This window comes from Poromitra crassiceps, assembly GCF_964638095.1.
Source record: "Poromitra crassiceps genome assembly, chromosome: 7".
In the NCBI taxonomy this organism is placed as follows: Eukaryota; Metazoa; Chordata; class Actinopteri; order Beryciformes; family Melamphaidae; genus Poromitra; species Poromitra crassiceps.
In genome coordinates, this window is record NC_139628.1 from 33,781,792 (window position 1) to 33,800,601 (window position 18,810).

Consider the following 18,810-nt stretch of genomic DNA (forward strand, 5'->3'; position numbering starts at 1 on the left):
GTGCAAAAGCCAATCTAGACACACAAAATGTGTGTGTGTGTGTGTGTGTGTGGGGGGGGGGGGGGGGGGGGGTGGGTTGGTTGGTGTGTGGGGGGGTATGTGTTTCTCTGTTTCACTGATACAGTTAAATATTGTAGTGGATATCATTTATATTCTGCAGTAGATTTTAACAAGTCCCTGTACTCTTCCCAACCCTAAAAAGCTCAATTGCACAAACAATACAAGAAACAGGGAAACAAAGAGGAAACATCAAGATTGCAGAGGGGAAAATGGTGAAATAGTGAAAAATGGAAAAGATAGCTCAAGACTCCATTAAGTAGGTACTGTATGTCCTTTTTGATGGAAGTCAAAGAGAACAGAAAGAGAGAGATGATCCATTTCAAAGGTGCAGAGTTGAGATCAGAGGGAAACACCAAAAGGCCATGCAGAGGCTTGCTTTGCTGTCAGTGAGTTCGGTTGAAGAGGATGTTTTGGCGAAGAGGCCTCTTACCTTCACCGGCGGCCACCATGTGACCGTTCATGTCTTCGTAGTCACACTCCTCCTCCTCCGCAGCCCGCGCCCCGTGAACTTGACAGTGTGGCGTCTCCTCCTTAGCAGCTGCTGCTTCTTCTTCTTCTTCTTCTACTCCTCTTGTGCTGCGGTGGGTTTGTGCGGGCGTGACCCGCGGGGGCGGGTGGCAGCGCTCGCCCCTGCACTTCAAACAGTTTTCGTATAGGACAGAACCGTCGTCCCGCCGTGGGTTTGGATCGCGTGACGGAGCGCACGTACCAGCCGGTGCGGATCTGAGTTCGCGTCCGAATGCGGAGCTCATCGACTCGTACAGGTTCAGTCGGTTTGCCTTCGCCGCCCTACCTGCGCTGGAATAGCCTAAGAGATCGGCTAAGAGGCTGGCTAATTTTTCTCGTCCTTTCTTCGGCAGGGGCGTCTCCTCGTTCTTCTTCACCGGCAGCTTCTCTGAGCTATGGCTGTTTTCCGGGCCAGGAGAGGCATCTCTCTCCAGACTTTTCTCCACTGCAAACATCTTATTGTGTTCACTGGCGGTGATGGGTCTGCATGGCGATTTTGCAACACTTTGATCTGCTGGATTGAAAATGTGATGTTCTGGAGGCAAAACTCTCAATCATACGTTGGTTTCTGGCCGACGGTCTAACTGCACATCTCTCTCTGGGATATTACACACTATCAAATCTGCAAAATGTGTCTGCTGTAGCGAATCGTCTTGCAACAATAAATGTGTGCAGTGTGCATAATCCACATTTCTGTTGATCACACTTACCTGGTATGGCAGGTATCACTGGGCAGCTAGCAGGGCTGTATGGCGCTCCCTGTGGGGTGATAAACAAAACAAATGCAACAATTAGATTATTTAGGCAAACAGACTTAATTGGATGATTTGAACTATAAATAACAGTAAATAAACAGCCTCAAGGCCAGACTCTTTAAACTCTCCCCACACTTCATTCTCAATTACGGTAAGTTTCTTTATACATTTTCAAATTTCCTTAATTTATTTTTTAATGGTGTGAGGTCAAATTGACTGGGAGCTTGCTTGCATCACACAAGAGATATCGCTCTGTTCCACTTTGCTTTTTCACATAGATTTATCCCCCATAACATATGTTACACACCCTGTGTCAAACCAGCTAGACCGTTTGGGACCGATGACGTCACTGCCACATACTGCATTTATGGGGTAATCTATGATAAAAACACATACCGTATTTTATGTATTTATATATAACATTAAGAGATTCCAAAGGACATCATGTTTTTGACTGAAGTCACCCTTAAATGTGAACAATAATCATTCTGCTGTTGAGGCTAACTGCCATGCTATACGCTTCATGCCTGCTCCACCAGCTTCTGTTCTGGCCAATAATAATACTCATATTTAATATTCTAAGAAGAGGAGTGAGACAGAGAATAAATATTGTATCTAAGAGCAATACACTTGCATTAATTAAACTTGCATTCATTCGTTCATTCATAAATGCACTGCCAGTAGGTGGAGCTCTATGTTTAGAATATTCATTGAAGTGACTGACAAAGAGCTCCAATAAACTTTTCATCTGAATGTTGAAATAATGAGATTCTCCAACTTTCTCCAACTTTTATAGAAATTATAGATCAAGCCCGGCATTTTCAGAGACTTCTTGTGACTTAAATCACAAGAAAAGTATTCAAACAGTGTAGGCTACTTTGATCGAAGTCATCATAAATTACATGAAGATCTCAGGCAAAATGTGTCAGTGTGAGACTGATCAAATGCTGCATATCGCCGCCAAATTGGATTGATCTCAAAATCAAACAGCTGAAATCGATGCATTCCAAAATCAAACAAGCCTCTCTTGAGCTGTGGCAACATGCCAGACAATAACAATCAAAGTCTGAACAAAGAAGACATTTAACATCCATCCATGCATTAAGACTCCATGATCACCAGCAAAAGGAGAGAAGCACCAACGTTTCAGAAAAACCAAGACAGCTACAGTACTACATACTAGGAGCTCAGATGGAGAAACTGGTACTAGAAGAGGAATTTTTACCTCGCTAATCTCATTTTATGTTTTTATGTCATTTTTTATGTCCATTTTTTTAACGAGTACATTTTTTTTACAAGAAAGAAAAAAGAAAAAAATATGTTGTGTTTATAATAGCAATACATTACATTACATTACATTACATTACAGTTTATAATACCTGTACACTTGGATGGCCTGCACTGTGAGCTTTACACGACAATAAATCAACATTATTTGTGTTGTGCCAGAACTAGATGCCTTGTTGTGTTTGAGTATTTCTCATCAAAAGGAAGCTACATGCTTGTAAGCCAGTGGATATTCAAGAACAACACCGCAATAAACAAAAGGTGGAGGTGTAATAAAAAGGAGAGAAAAGCTGCAAGTCACAACTCTCAAGGTCTACTTTCTCAAGGTCTACTTTCTCAAGGTCTACTTTCTCTGGGTGAAATGACAGTGACCTCAATTGGCTGCTGAATGTCCAACTGGCTGGACAGATGGGTTGTGGGATTGTTCGATGTTCGGACACAAAACGCGGCGCGCCATCGAGATCGCCTGCACGATACCACAAAGGTCATCTTGGCAGCGCACAGGAAGAACAGAATGACACACTGACGATAAGGCCTCTGCTCACACAAGCTGCTACAGACAGTATGACCAACGAGTTCTACAAGAGCACTTCAGCACAGAGCGCTGTTCAAAGAGACGGACGTCCTTCCTTTTTTAAACGGATTTAAGTGGCAGAGAGAAAGCCGGCAATAATGGAACCGACGTTGTGAAAAGTACTGTGTTCATTCCTCTCATTTCTCACAGCGAAACAGTTTCTGCTAACAGGGTTTGTTGAAAGAAAACAGAAAACCACTCAGAATTCAGTCAGCCTAAGCAACAGCCTGAAAACAATGAACACTTAGACCAGTGGTTCCCAAACTGTCGTCCGCGGACCACTCGCCTGGTGGTCCGCCAGAGCATTGCAAAAAAAATAAAAATCCAGACAACAGTTTTTACATACACATTAACCCTGAGGAGTAGGCTTGGGTCGATTTTTTCGAAAATATTGCGATATTCAGGAAATATCACGATTTTGACAATTTACTTTCAGAGGTTGTAGCGGACTGATTTTTAAAGCCAGAGTGAAGTCTCTGCTATCATATGAAACTACAAGACCTAAGGCATATCAACCATGTCATGCTAGCTTGTCAGGAAGGTGGCTAAATAACGCTCCAAATTTAGGCAAAATTTTGGAGAGGGGAAAAAACTTTTTCAAGGGGGTTCTCTTTTGTGTGCGTGTGTGTTAGTCAGGTAATATTGTGAAAATCTGGGAATAAATTCCTTACCAAGAAATTTCTTCACCAATGTCTTTGTAAAGGTGTCTAATAACACATATAAAAAGATTTAAATTCAACTCCCGGAGGAAAACCTGTGACAGCTGCTGAAAGTTGGGGTACCCGGAACCTTATACGTGAAAAATGTAAAATGTTTAATTCTGCCTTAAGTAGCTTGTGAGGGGTCAAACTAGGGGTTTTTCATGATTCTGAATCAATTGCAAGCATTTGTTTTGCACCAAAACCACTCCTTGGTGGAAAAATGGCCACGCCCACTTTTACATGTAAATTAAAAAGTACCTTTATTTATTTCAATATCTCGCTCAAATGCTTGTTAGAAAAATACTGCCTTGAGCCAGATGGGGATAACGAAGGTCACTATGGTGACTGTGTCCCTGGAGAGCCGCATGCACTCTTTGAGAGTGGTGAAGAGAATCCCGAGGTCATTAGGGTCACCTTGATGACTGGGAGGAAGTCAACCTGTGTGCTCCGCTTGGCATCATCTGCATGGATTCTCTTCATCCAGTCATTCCAGTTGGAGTGCTGGAATTCTGGATCTTGGGCTTTGATCAGCCACCCTGCTGTCCAGAGTGTGTCTCCCGGAGGTTTCTGGTTTGTCTTGTGTCACGGAGGAAGAGAGCTCAGCGATGGGAAGAAACGTGATGGTGTTAATCCCTGTCAGTTTCCTGTTGGTGAATGGAAGAATCTTCACTTCAGCTGCTTTCAGGATCTTAGCCTTGTCGAGTGCTTTCAACTTCACCCTGTTGACACCTGTTCTGATCATCTGCCAAAGGTGGCACCAGAGAGGTGACTTTAATCAAACCCATTGCATGAAAGGGAGTGTTCCCGTAAATAGAAACAATGTTTAAATCTATATTGTCTCCAACAAACTGAGTGACTGCACAGACTGAGCTTGTATCCCCAACCTCCATGGAGACAACCTGATCATCACTCTGCATTTCTCTTTCACCAGCTATCGTAACTGAGAGATCCTCAAGTTCAATGTCAACCTCAGCCTCATCATCTATCTGATCGTCAGTTTCTTCAACAATGGTACCAAGAGCGCCAGAAGCATCAGAGATGCCAACTCCATTCCAGTCATTGAGGAAGCAATATTTGTAACTTTGTGTCTCTGCGTAAGACTCGGTGTACCCCAACCTGTGTAACTTGTTGAGCATCCACTTTGACCCAAATCTATGATCCAGTTGTATGGCAAGCCCCATCTGTTATGGCAATACCCCTGACCAAGGCCGATAGGCCTTTATAAAGTTCTGCCCCCAAATGGCTACTCTTTCATTTGTCTTCACTATTGGTCTCAAGAACACCTGAATGCTCTCAGGAACAAGTGCCAGCTGACTAGAGATATCAGTCATACTGTGTGCAGTGGGGCATGACTTTGGATCTAGATCAATAGTGGCGATGTCATTGCAAATCAACTTTAGTGCAGTCTTGATCATCTGAGTCTTCTCATCTCCAAACTCAACATTAGCATGATGCTCTCTAAGGATTTTGCTGGTCTTATCTTTAAAACTGAGCACATCTGCCCTTCTGTTCTGTGATGTGAAATACAGAGTGTCATGGTACTTTTCTAGGAGCTTCTTCTTTAGCCACTTCTTTGAATATGAGAGGCTCTTATCTGGTGACTGATCAAACTGCTGCATCTTTTCGTGGACCTGGTCAAGTGTCATCATCACCCATGCTCGAGTTCCCAGTCTAACCATTCACAGAGCTCATAGAAAACAGCCTCTCACTCCTCATCCGTTTTCCTTCCTACATGTCTTGGAGTAATGACCACCCGTCTCAAAAATAACTTTGCTGCGCAAATGATACAGGGTTTCCTCCGCTACCAAGTCGTTGATCCCGATCCAGACGGCCAATGACTTCAGTGCCCCAATCCTCCTTGCGACCATGTCTTCAGCAAGCTGGTCTTCAGTCCATCCGCAGTTAAGTTGTCCGGAACTCTGTATTTCTTTCTAGCAGTCTCTGGCTTTTTTGGTTGCAAAGAATGCATACATTCTTGTACAGAAGCTGAACTGAATGTGAACTCGTAGATGTGCACGCAGTAGATAGACTGAACCCAGAGCAACTGCGTTGTCTCTTCATCTGTGGTGACTCTTTCTCTGCCTCTGCTGCACGAGTTGATTTCATGGTGACCTGGACAGACGTTTACACTCTTTGTGGTATATCAGTCTTCTGACATTCTGTGCCTCCTTCATACGCTCCAAAATTGTAGGATTTTCAACTGCTTCTGCATATGCCAACAGAGTACGGTAGCCTTTAGTAGTTGCCTGTGCAAGCTTCTGAGCTAGCGTTTCTGGACCATCACAGATGAAGCAAGTGAGCAGAGGTGCAGGATTAACATCTGGGTCCATACTGCTAGACTGTAATGCCATACAAAGGAAAAGGGCAGGAACTTCATTTTTGGTCGAAAATGAGTTATACTCAAAAACATAATATCTGTTGTATTTTGGGATACAAATAGGGGGTCAGATACAGTAACTGCAAAAAAACCTCTAGAAACCAAGACAAACAACTGTATGCTAGCTAGCTAACGTTAGCGTGAGGCAGTCAGATAGCACTGATGTACAGTAAAATGGTCATCAGATGCACTAGGGGTGTGTTACTGTATATACAAGTGGGAGTTAGCTAGGTAACCAGGTTACCTAATGTTAGCTAGCTATCTAGCAAGAAAGCTAATTTTATGATAGTACACTTCTTAAATATTATTTATATATGCATATGTAGTGACATGAAATATGTCCAGTTGTAAAAGACAATACTTACATATCAGATGAAAAATCTTGCAGTATTTTGCTGAGTGGTGAATATCTCCACACAGGAGAAGGTTGCAAATGGCTTGAGCATATCTGGCACCTGCCACTCCAAACTCACCAACAACAGTTACCAGTAAATAATAAGCAGTCACCATGGCAAATAAATAAACTAATATAGCTACTTTTTTTTATTTAGATGCACCCAGCAATATGTCATAAAAAGTGGGCGTAGCCATTTTTCCACCAAGGAGTGGTTTTGGTGCAAAACAAATGCATGCAATCAATTCAGAATCATCAAAAACCCATTATTTGACCCCTCACAAGCTACTTAAGACAGAAGTAAACATTTTCAATTTTTCACAGATAAGGTTCCGGGTACCCCAACTTTCAGCAGCTGTCACGGATTTTCCTCCGGGAGTTGAATTTAAATCTTTTAATATGTGTTATTAGACACCTTTACAAACACAATGGTGAAGAAATTTCTTGGTAAGGAATTTATTCCCAGATTGGCCAAATATCTGATAATATTCCCTGACTATGTGTGTGTGTGTGTGCGTGTGTGTCCTTATGTTACTATTTAGCCTTTCTGATGCTATTGCATGGTTAAATCAGCAAATCCTATTTTATGGGGGGGGGGCAGTGGAAGTGGTCTCTGGGAAATGTAGTTGGGTACATAGTGGTAACCTGCCGCTGCCAGACGGGGGCGCATAGTGCTACTACCCTAATAAGCGATTACCCTGTACCTTAAATCCACCGCAGGCTGAACAGATGGTCACGATGGTTTTGGATACAGATGAGGGAGAGCTGCAGATCTGACAGGAGTCTGGATGGTGACTGTCAGTCGAGCCTGCCACCTTGACATTCTTACTGTCCTCTGAGGGGCCTTGCGAGTGTTCGGCAGGTGGCTGTCTTTCAGCAGTGTCCGAGTGACCCCCACACACCGTGGCACTGCTTTCATCGCGCTCTGATGGTTCTGCCGTGAGGCACGGAGGGGCGGCCGCGTCCTTGGTTGGGGCAGAGGGGTCACTGTCTTTGGCAGCCCCACTTCCTACCTGTATTAGGCTCCTGGGAGAGTCATAGAGGTACCTAAGCGAGGTGGGCACCTGGTACTCGTGTCCCGGAACAGGGGGGCAGGTACACGGGCTGAGGTCTAGAGCCAAGTGGGGAGGCAAGCTGAATACAGACCCAAACTCCTCTGCGGGGGCGATGTCCAGGCTGCCCGTGTAGGAGGAGAAACTTCCAGAATAGGAGGAATGGCTGGCGGTGGCGATGCCGCTGTCCGACGAGCTCTGGCGCCCGATCTCCTGGAGCTGCCGAGGGGCCTTGGCAGCGGGGCGGCTGACTGAGAGCTTCTCTATGCTCTGTGGAGACACTTTCGCCCCCGACTGGCCAATGCTCTCAGAGGGGGTGGAGCTAATGGCCGGCTCAGTCCAAATGGCCAGCCGGCTGCCGATACTGCAGTCTGATTGGCTGGTGTCGGAGGTGTCGGAAGACCCCGAAATGCTGCGGTCATCGCCCCCCGCGGACGGGCAGTAGGTGGACGAGGCTGCAGAGGGCACGGTTAATAAAACTGTGATGAATTTAATCAACTTTTTGGGGTTTATCAAATTTCTTACAACTTTAATGAAAACATGTCTTTCGTCAATAAAGCATATATCAAAGCACTATAACATCATTACGCCTGTTGTTTCTGAGTTCATCACAGACTAAGCACAATCAATCACCAGCATAATGTCAACTTTGCAAACTTACTGTAATTTAAATGGAACTGCAGCATTATTAAAAGGCTCTGTATCATTTTAACAGTCATTTGAGGGAAGAAGGATCACTACAGTACATGCTCCAATGGGTGCTGTGGGTTTATTAAGGGTTAGGTTTATTAAGAGTTTGCAAATCCAATAGAGAGGCAAAGTGACCGCCTACTTCCTGCTTCAGCACTGTACCAGAGATGTTCATCCACCATTTATTTTCCCATAGACATTTCGTAAAATGCCTATAAAAATAGTTTTACTTGTTCAAACCAAACGGTTCAGATATATTTAGAATCGGGAGAGACCATAGAACATTTCAAAATGACCAAAACTAAAAACAACAACATAAAAAAATATTTTCTTTAAATTCGCCGTTCTTTACGTTTTGGTCAGAGTGAAATGTTATGCGATCTCTCCTGTTTCTAAAGATATCTGAACCGTTTGGTTTGAACAAGTAAAACTATTTTTTATAAGCATTTTACAAAATGTCTATGGGAAAATAAATAGCGGATGAAAATCTCTGGTACAGTGCTGAAGCAGGAAGTGACATTTCACTTTGGCTCTCTATATACGCAGTGTTTCTCAACTGGCGGGTCATGACCCAAAAGTGGGTCACGGATGTGTGCATGGAAAAAAAAAGTTCTTCTAATCCTTGAGGATGCCGGCGTCCACGGCCGACATTACTGTCTGTCAGAGGCTGTAGTAGCGGGCTAAATTGCAGCTAGACTGACGACTCTGGTATATGAAACTAGAAGACCTATAGGCATCTATTGATAACAAACCATTTCATGCTAGCTTGTCAGGAAGGGGAATTTGGCTAAATGTTGGCACGGTCAAAACAATTATTTATTTTAAATGGCATGGCCATTTTCATAGCGGTCCAAATCTGAAATGTGGGTTGCGAGGCTTAGACCAGTTGAGAACCACTGCAATATACAGTCGGATGTGTGTGAATCAGGAAGATTTCTGAAATGCACACACATAGTAGTTTAGTTTGAGTTACTTTTAGTTTTTCCACATTGTAAAGACTTGGGCTTGGGCTACTTTGAATACCTGTGCTGCTCCGGTGAGACAGCATGCTCAGTCGCTTCTCCAGCTCCTGGGCGTCATGGTTCAGCCTCTCCTCTGAAGACGCCTGGCTGCCATTGGGGTCTGTCAGATAGAACATTCATAACACAACCACACCCACAATGGCAGTGAACATCAAGAAGATGCAGTAATTTGTAGGCACTTCAAACATCAATGGAGAAACAGCCAGCGTTGATTCATAACTGGCAGCTATATTAGACGCTCCCCCTGACACTTCTTTGGCAACACTTCCAGCTGCTATTGACATTCTGTTTGAATCTATTGGTCCACGGCGGTAAATCATAGAGCTAATTAGTGAGCGGGTTAGCATTGGTGCGTCTTCGCTATCGTCGCTGAGACGCGGGATCAAATGTGACGCAGGCAGCTGAGCATTTTGTACTGCGGTGACACGAGGCGCAGCTGTGAAAACACATGCAGCTACGCCAGAGATACAGTACATGAAGGGACACTGTAACCCGCAAGGGTCGCCTCTTTTTTTTTGTGGCACGCAAAACTACTTAACGGCGCGCAACCCCCGCGTGAGACAGATGGACACGGAGGTGAAAAAGATCATTAAGAAAACAACGAATCCTGAGGCCGTGTGGAGAGGTGTGTGCTGGTATGTTGTGAGGGAGTGTGTCGCAGGCCTCGCGCGGGGGAGGGGGGTGGAGGCGGAGGAAGGGGTCACACAGGGGGAACACCTTGCAGTGTTTGTGAAACACTACAGCGGTTATTAATAGTGCTGCCACATGGGCACAGTGGTACGCACACTGCTGCTGGTGGCTAAAGACTGTTGGTACTGTGTGAGGATCTAATGTACTGTACCTTGGACCACCAAGGTCAACTGTAACATTGCATTGATATTTGATCTGTCCAGGCCTCCAAAAGTAATGTGCCAAATGTCCCAAACGACTAAGATCGCTTCCTACACTTATTGACCTACGGTAAATAGCTTCCTCAAATATAAAGACTAAAGTCATCAATTAGGACAAACCATCTGAGGACTGCTTGGAGTCTCACGTCTCAATGTCCCCTTGCACGCAATGCAGAGTGTCGGTTATGTTGTTAATAGATCTCTTTCATTTTGGAACAATGTAGCTGCTGCTGGAATAGAGCCTAGGTTGCTAGCCTATCTTAGCTAATTAGCAAGTAAGCTAGCTAACTTCCAAGCAGTCGTTGAAGTTGTTCCCAAGATTGCTAACTATATTTGTTAACTGTTGGTCTAATGGCTCGGAATGGATTTTAACAGGGTTAGCTTCACAATTTAAGATAATGTTGGCCCAATGTAGCTACTAAGCCTAGGTAGTTCAGTAGGAAGTAATTCATCGTTGTTAAGTCTGGGTATCACCACTGATTTCCTGATTCGCGATACAATTCCGATACACAAGGTCCCGATGCGATTCGATTTCCGATTCGATATCGATATTTCAGTTACAATGCCAATTTTGCTTGGATATGAAAGCGATTCTCAAAGAACTAATGCTGCAAACTGTACAAGGAAGGAACCCTCGAACCTGGTGCATTATTAAAAATATTCATGTTTACAGATGTTTACCAGATCTCGTTGCGCTAAGAACCAAACCACGCAAGTCTACAGTGACGCAGTTAAGCTTCAAGCATCCAGCATAAAGTTGGTATATGTGAGACTGTGAGACTTGAGAAAGAGGCAGAGTGTGAGAGAGAGAGACAACAGATAAGAGTGGGGGAAGGGGGGGGGAGAGAGAGGGAGAGAGAGAGCGAGGTGACAGCACAACAAGCAAGGGTGACAAACAGATAAGTGAGCCAGAGAGCATAGGAGCCAAGCAATTAATCACAACACAGACAGATAGAGCGATGGAGAGATCGAGTCAGGAACACAGTGTAGGACAGAGAGAGAGAGAGAGAGAGAGAGAGAGTGAGAGAGAGAGAGAGAGTCAGGAACACAGTGTAGGACAGAGAGAGAGAGAGAGAGAGAGAGAGAGAGAGAGTCAGGAACACAGTGTAGGACAGAGAGAGAGAGAGAGAGAGAGAGAGTCAGGAACACAGTGTAGGACAGAGAGAGAGAGAGAGAGAGAGTCAGGAACACAGTGTAGGACAGAGAGAGAGAGAGAGAGAGAGAGAGAGAGATAGAGTCAGGAACACAGTGTAGGACAGAGAGAGAGAGAGAGAGAGAGAGAGAGAGAGAGAGTCAGGAACACAGTGTAGGACAGAGAGAGAGAGAGAGAGAGTCAGGAACACAGTGTAGGACAGAGAGAGAGAGAGAGAGAGAGAGAGAGAGAGAGAGAGAGAGAGAGAGAGTCAGGAACACAGTGTAGGACAGAGAGAGAGAGAGAGAGAGAGAGAGAGAGAGTCAGGAACACAGTGTAGGACAGAGAGAGAGAGAGAGAGAGAGAGAGAGAGAGAGAGAGAGAGAGAGTCAGGAACACAGTGTAGGACAGAGAGAGAGAGAGTCAGGAACACAGTGTAGGACAGAGAGAGAGAGAGAGAGAGAGAGAGAGAGAGTCAGGAACACAGTGTAGGACAGAGAGAGAGAGAGAGAGAGAGAGAGAGAGTCAGGAACACAGTGTAGGACAGAGAGAGAGAGAGAGAGAGTCAGGAACACAGTGTAGGACAGAGAGAGAGAGAGAGAGAGAGAGAGAGAGAGTCAGGAACACAGTGTAGGACAGAGAGAGAGAGAGAGAAGGTCAAAGAGAAGAGCAGACGACACAGAGAGATAGAGAGGGGGAAATGAGAGAGAGGCGAGGGGAGCGCTGGGCGGGCGGGGGAGGGGCTTAAGAGGCGGGTGGAATCCTGTGGATGAGGTTACACACATGACCAGAGTGATTAGGGGGGCTTGGCCGCTCTGCTTGTGTGAACTGTGACTTTGACCCCCTCCTCCGCTCTCCCCCTCACATCCTCCCTGCTATTTATTCTACCACGCGCAGCAGCAACAATAATAGGAGGATGAGCTCAACCTGCGATTGGGTAGAGGGAGATGTGTGAAAACGAGAATATCCACCCACAAGCCCCGCAGCTGCCCGCTCCGCATCTCCTCTTAGCTCGACCGACGACCGGGCGATTAAAAAGTGAAATACTGAAAGTCTGGAAAATAGATGGCGCTAAAGTGGACGGCAGAAAAACAAATTAATGTTTTGACCGGGTCCCTTGCATCCAGAAAGGCCACACAAAAATGGCAGAAAAGCAGGAATAGAAGAAGCAGCATAGCTAGATAGGCCTGTATGCCCCCCCCCCCCCCCATTATTTTTAGATTATTCCTGCTTCAATAGGCAGTGTATATAGCAGAGACTGACAGGGAAGATGGGGAAATAAGAGGTAATTAGGGAGTGAGCCAGATTCAAACTGACAATATCGTGAGTACATGGTATGCGCTTTAGCATGAGTCACCAGGACATATTCTCCTGTAAGTTTCTATAGGACAGACTGTTGCATGTTATATTGTTACATGTGTCAAATAAGTCGCAGCTTATTCCATTTTCAGTGTTGTGTGTGCTTTTCTAGTTGATGAAGGCACTTTTAACTTTCAATTTAAAAATAAAGACATGTAATTTAATTTTATATCACTGAAACAAACTATGCACTAATTAGATACTTTCAGGTTTGCAATATGGGAGGTGGTGGAATAGCTGGCTGGACTTGTCGCTGAAGGTAAAAGCACACCTCTCTGTCACAAAATATTGCAATATTACACTGTATCATTTTATTATATTTTAAGAATCTTTCCAAGCATCTTCTATCATGCTTATGTAAAAAAAAAAAAGAAGTACCAAACTTTACTGTAATTACGTTGTTTACATTAGTCAATCTTTTTTGTGTGCATGCATTTTTGGCTGCAAATCTGAATTTCTATGACAAGTAGAACCAAGCTTACCAGACAACCTTCAAAAGAAAAAGAAAAAGAAAAGGAAAAAAAAATCTTGGCTGGGACTCTGGCTCATCTATCACCAGTAGTGTTCTCCTCTAGACCAGGGATACTCAACTTGCTTTGCCCAGGGGCCACTTTTGTGAAATTATAGAAGGCCAGGGTCCAGTTAATAAACAAACAATATACATTTTTCTGTAGCAGATTGTTTTTGGTCAGCCGGAGTTTAGTCTGACAATGTTGTGCACACTGGATAGATAGATAGTTAGGTTAAGTTAGCTAGGTTAAGTACATACATAAGTGCCTGGGTAGCGAGCAGACGGCAGTATTGGACAATTTAGCAGCTAAATATTGAAAGATACCGGTATTCCATATTCCAGACTGAAATGCTATAACAGAAGTGGAGTATTGGCCAGAATGACATGAACATTTGGACGCTTATTCTCCAGCGGGTATCTTGCATGTTGCGTTCAGATGCACTGTCATTTTTTTTTTGCAATTCCATCGCGGGCGACAAAGGGGGCGCCCGCGGGCCGCATGTGGCCCGTGGGCCGCAAGTTGAGTATCACTGCTCTAGACTATACATAGAAGATAATTGGATTTACTGCTATAATCAAAGTTAGTGTGGTGGTTATCCTCTTACATGATGTTTAAGGTGACCCTAACATACACATTCACCATAGCACACTTACGTCAGGGGCCGGCAAGTTTCATCAACTCAAATTAAAGTTTGTTTCAGAGGATAATTCAATTACAAATAAAACAGCTGTCAGTCATCATTCAAATTAGCATCAAAGCACATCCATCCCATGCCTGAATCCTCTGGCTCATTCTGCATCACGCCCCAAAATGGTTGGATTCCAGGAAGGCAGGCACCTAACAGCCATGAGAGACCCCTGGTAGCATGAGAGATCCCCTGGTAGCATGAGACTAACAGCCATGAGAGATCCCCTGGTAGCATGAGAGATCCCCTGGTAGCATGAGAGATCCTCTGGTAGCATGAGAGATCCCCTGGTAGCATGAGAGATCCCCTGGTAGCATGAGAGATCCCCTGGTAGCATGAGACTAACAGCCATGAGAGATCCCCTGGTAGCATGAGAGATCCCCTGGTAGCATGAGAGATCCTCTGGTAGCATGAGAGATCCCCTGGTAGCATGAGAGATCCCCTGGTAGCATGAGAGATCCCCTGGTAGCATGAGAGATCCCTGTAGCATGAGAGATCCCCTGGTAGCATGAGAGATCCCCTGGTAGCATGGATCCCCTGGTAGCATGAGAGATCCCCTGGTAGCATGAGAGATCCCCTGGTAGCATGAGAGATCCTCTGGTAGCATCAGAGATCCCCTGGTAGCATGAGAGATCCTCTGGTAGCATGAGAGATCCCCTGGTAGCATGAGAGATCCCCTGGTAGCATGAGAGATCCCCTGGTAGCTTGAGAGATCTGGTAGCATGAGAGATCCCCTGGTAGCATGAGAGATCCCCTGGTAGCATGAGAGATCCCCTGGTAGCTTGAGAGATCCCCTGGTAGCATGAGAGATCCCCTGGTAGCATGGGACTACCGCAACATTTGCTTCAATTAAGAGCAAGTGCTCAGCTAAGTGCCATCAGGCAATAGTGCAGCTAATAATCAGGCCAAATAAGCCAGATTAACTCCAGGAGATAACATGGACATCCCATTTTCCTCCTTTATCATAGTATGCCTGACCAGTGTCTCGACTCGAGTCCAGAGTCCTGGACTCATTTTCCAGACTTGTGACTCGACTTGGGACTTGAGCACTGATGACTCAGACTTGGATTCGAGCATTCCTGCATTCAAACTCGGAAGTTGGAGATGAGGACTCGGACTTGTTAATTGATAAAGAGCTTTTTTTCTTTTTCTTTTTTGTAATAGGCCCTAAAAATTTGGCATAGATATTGATGATAACTATATTAATACCATGACATTATTACATTTGGTGCAAGGGGCAGACACGCGAGTTCCACCTACACGTGGATTTGCGCTCATGTCCAGTAACTCCGGACTCAGACTCAGGTAATGGAAAGTTGACTCTGACTCTTCTTTGTTGACTTGGACTCTAACACTGTGGAGTCGAGACTCGACTTGGACTCGAGATATAGTGACTTGACTACAACACTGTACCTTACAGCTAATCCCCCCCCCCCCCCCCCCCCCCCCCCTTCCCGCCCTGGTCTGTATAGACTCCTCGGGGGTCAGTTGATTTTCCAGTCCCTCCTAGCTAAGCAGCATTAAACACCTCTGGTACTGACCCGGCAGAACTGGCCGCAGTCCAAAAGGGCCTCTGGTGGGGGAGATGCCTCGAACGATGCAGTCACATAGAAAGCTGATCTGCTCGCTCTCTGTCGACGTGAGGAAAAATACACCGGCCCCTGTAGGAAACAGAGTTTTATTAGAGTGTCCCTTCTCCTCCGCACTGGTTATTCTCTCCAGCATTCAAATGACAATTTGAAAGATACATACTATAGTGACCCTATTACTAGAGCAGGCTATTTGCTGCATAGATGAATTTTTGGGCGCCCCCCCCCCTCCAAGAAATAAATAAAATAAAAATAAATACTACATTTACTACTACTACTACTACAAATACTACGTATCTTTATTATAAATTTAATTATAGATTAAAACATCCCATTAATGCCATTGTGAGGGACATTACTTAATTATTTGATTGTGGGTGGCAAGAAAAAGAAATCCTGACAATGACTGATATATTTGAGTTTAGGACAACCCTGACTGCTTATTAACTCAAAATGAAGCATTTTTACCATATAATTTTAGAGCATTTCAAAGTCTCACATTTGTATCTTGAAATGGCTTCCTTTATGGGGTGTTGTAAAAACACATTGCCATAAGTTCTGACAATGATTGATATGGTTGTATTCAGGATAACCCTGACTAACACATTGTGAGTCAATTGAATATTTACAACCAAAAATCTCATTCATAATTTACGACTCCCCTTTCGCATTTCATTTCATTTCAGACTGTCATCAAATGCTGATATAAAGGTGCTAGGGTCAATGGCCATGCCCCCTAGTGGCCTCTTGACCTCGCTCCAACCACCCAACCTGCTGTCCATCACTGGGAAGCCGAGCAGGGTGTCACCAAGGAAGTGTTGTTCCTGAAGACCACCCATGTCATGGCTGACCTCAATCACATTCCAAATGCTCCCCTGGCCGTGAGCGGGGTCAAAGGTCACCGGCTAAGGCCACTCGGACGTCCGCACCAACCGAGTCGGAGGATGTATATGTCCCACTTCGCAATCTCATGATTCGCCTCTTCTAAAGAAGCATCTCATCTCATCTCATGATCATCCTCTCCTCCTGCACAAACATTATTTGAGTTTGAGTCTCAATGAGAATTTTCACACATTTTTCGCTTTGGCAGTTGTCCTTATGACAAAGCACATTTACTCATCTCAAGATTTGGATAGTGAGAGAATCAGCCCTGAAGTTTGAGGATACAAAAAAAGAGTCAAAATAACAGGTGGGAGAGCTCACTCCAGTCCAGTTTATGACACAATAAAGATGCTATGTAGAAACAAAACAACCCAAGTGCTCCCCTGTGGTTTGTCCTGCTGAGTGCAGTAATCAAAACAACAACCCCCATACAAAGTAACAGAGCTTTACCTTGTGATTCACTAAGTGGGGACTGTAAATTAACTCGAAGATTTGCGGCGAGGCAACGTCAGTCAAGGTTGACCTTTTTCATTTTGACCCAGTATCGGTAGCATCTGAAGCAGCCATTAAGTGACACCAACACTTGAAAGTGCTGCGTGCTCAGAAGTCGCTCTGACTGGTCCTCGTCTTCTTTATTCACAATCACAACTGAAAAGGTCGGTGTGCATTTCTCTGTGAATTCTTCCTGTTTGATGTACTGAGTGACGATATATCGTTACATCATGGAAGATCAAAGTGTGTTATTTGAACATACATCATACGTACATTCCCGCAACTAGATGCTCCAGAACGCCCCGAGACATTTTCTCTCTTCTGCATCACACCTTGGTTACTGTCTGATCATAGTTCCTCCTTAAAATACTGTAATCCAGACATTCCCAAACTTAACAATAACGTTGCCCAATTTGAACACTGAAACACAACTCAAACCCAACCCCCATCACAAATCTGATCAACACACAAGATTAAGATAAAGTATTTAGCTATATATTTTTATTTCATAAACAGAAGGTGGGCATACGGGCAATGTAGTGCAAATTAATAATCCAGGATAATAGCAATGATTATTGTTTCACTTTTAATTTAAAAAATTTATCTTTGGTCTCTGACCCAGACACATCTCAAAGTTCAGAAACAGAATAAAAAAGAGCTATCACATAATCACCAGCATTAGCACTAACCAATAACACACTGTAGGATTATCTCCCTTTTGTGTGGGTCAAAAACTTTTCCTTCATCAAAAACTTTGCCAACCTTGGAGCTATATTACGCCTGCTTCCCAGCTAGTTAGCATAAGCCCTCATTCACATCATACGCCAATCCCACGCTGAAGCTACGCAGCGCTATGGCAGTTTCATTCCGGCGTCCTTGTTAACAAGCGAGACCGTTCACACCAACTGCACGCCACGCTGCAGCGATAGTTTCAGCTTCTGTTCTATTTTTCATGCGTGCAGCGCGCTGCACCCAAGCTGCCAGGCATGAAGTCAATGCAAGTTGTGAGCGGGGGAAAGGGCAGTGCCGAGCGAGGCGCTGAGGAAGAGAGAGTGCTTCTGGTGTGACCGGTTTAGCGTGGCACTCAGCTTCTGTTAAGCGCTGCTTCTGAATAGCGCCTGGTGTGAACCGAGGGTAAGATGGCTGGGCCCTCCATATTCATATGGATGTCTAGTTTCCGCTAATAGCAGAGGCTCCGCTCTGGCTTAACAATTGCACTCGTGAGAACTCATCAAACACGGACGGCACCGTGCCATAGGAAATAATCATCACCATCAGACACAGCTGTGACCTCATAGCTGACTAACACCCATCCTCGCAGCCCACCTGCAGTACCTGCACGGCCCACCAGGGGGCCTCAGCCCAAACTTTTAGGAATCACTGCTGTATTCAATGCTGTGCATTTTTAGCGGTTTTCCAATGGAAGCTATTTGTGCTAATTGAAAAACTAAAAGCATACAAAAAGCTAGGGACAAAAAGAGTCAACAAAGCCTGTATTACAGCTGCATTAGCCAGAAGTAGAGACGTTCAGTTCTCCATCTGCTGCGGATAAACTGTGATGAGACTACGTATCCCAGGAATGCACACCCTTCAACACACACACAAACATTCAGATGTGCCTCCGTGTATAGATATCACCTACACACACATTCCTCTCAGAGTTTTCTTTTCCATTACTTGTTTACATAATGAAAATGAAAGTGATATGTGCCCGTCTTGATATCATGTCTACCTCTCTCGCTCTCTCTTGCTGAAGATTTAATTGAGCTAAATAAATCACACGTCGCATGCTTAAGTCTCGTGTTTCCAGCGGGGTCCTCATGTGTCCGTTATGCTCTGATGTCGTCGAC

General features: G+C 44.6%; 1 protein-coding gene across 1 annotated transcript in view; it reads right to left on the reverse strand.

Moving 5' to 3' along the window:
- Nucleotides 1-18,810, reverse strand: part of dok7a (docking protein 7a) — a gene marked incomplete at both ends in the record, with an annotated part of 49,850 nt that overhangs the window by 11,826 nt on the left and 19,214 nt on the right. Inside the window, 6 exons of the mRNA XM_083640086.1 lie at nucleotides 491-1,078; nucleotides 1,278-1,326; nucleotides 4,420-4,626; nucleotides 7,360-8,162; nucleotides 9,421-9,519; nucleotides 15,539-15,658. Of these exons, the coding sequence (XP_083496212.1) occupies nucleotides 491-1,078; nucleotides 1,278-1,326; nucleotides 4,420-4,626; nucleotides 7,360-8,162; nucleotides 9,421-9,519; nucleotides 15,539-15,658 (1,866 nt within the window). The remainder of the gene's footprint in view (nucleotides 1-490; nucleotides 1,079-1,277; nucleotides 1,327-4,419; nucleotides 4,627-7,359; nucleotides 8,163-9,420; nucleotides 9,520-15,538; nucleotides 15,659-18,810) is intronic.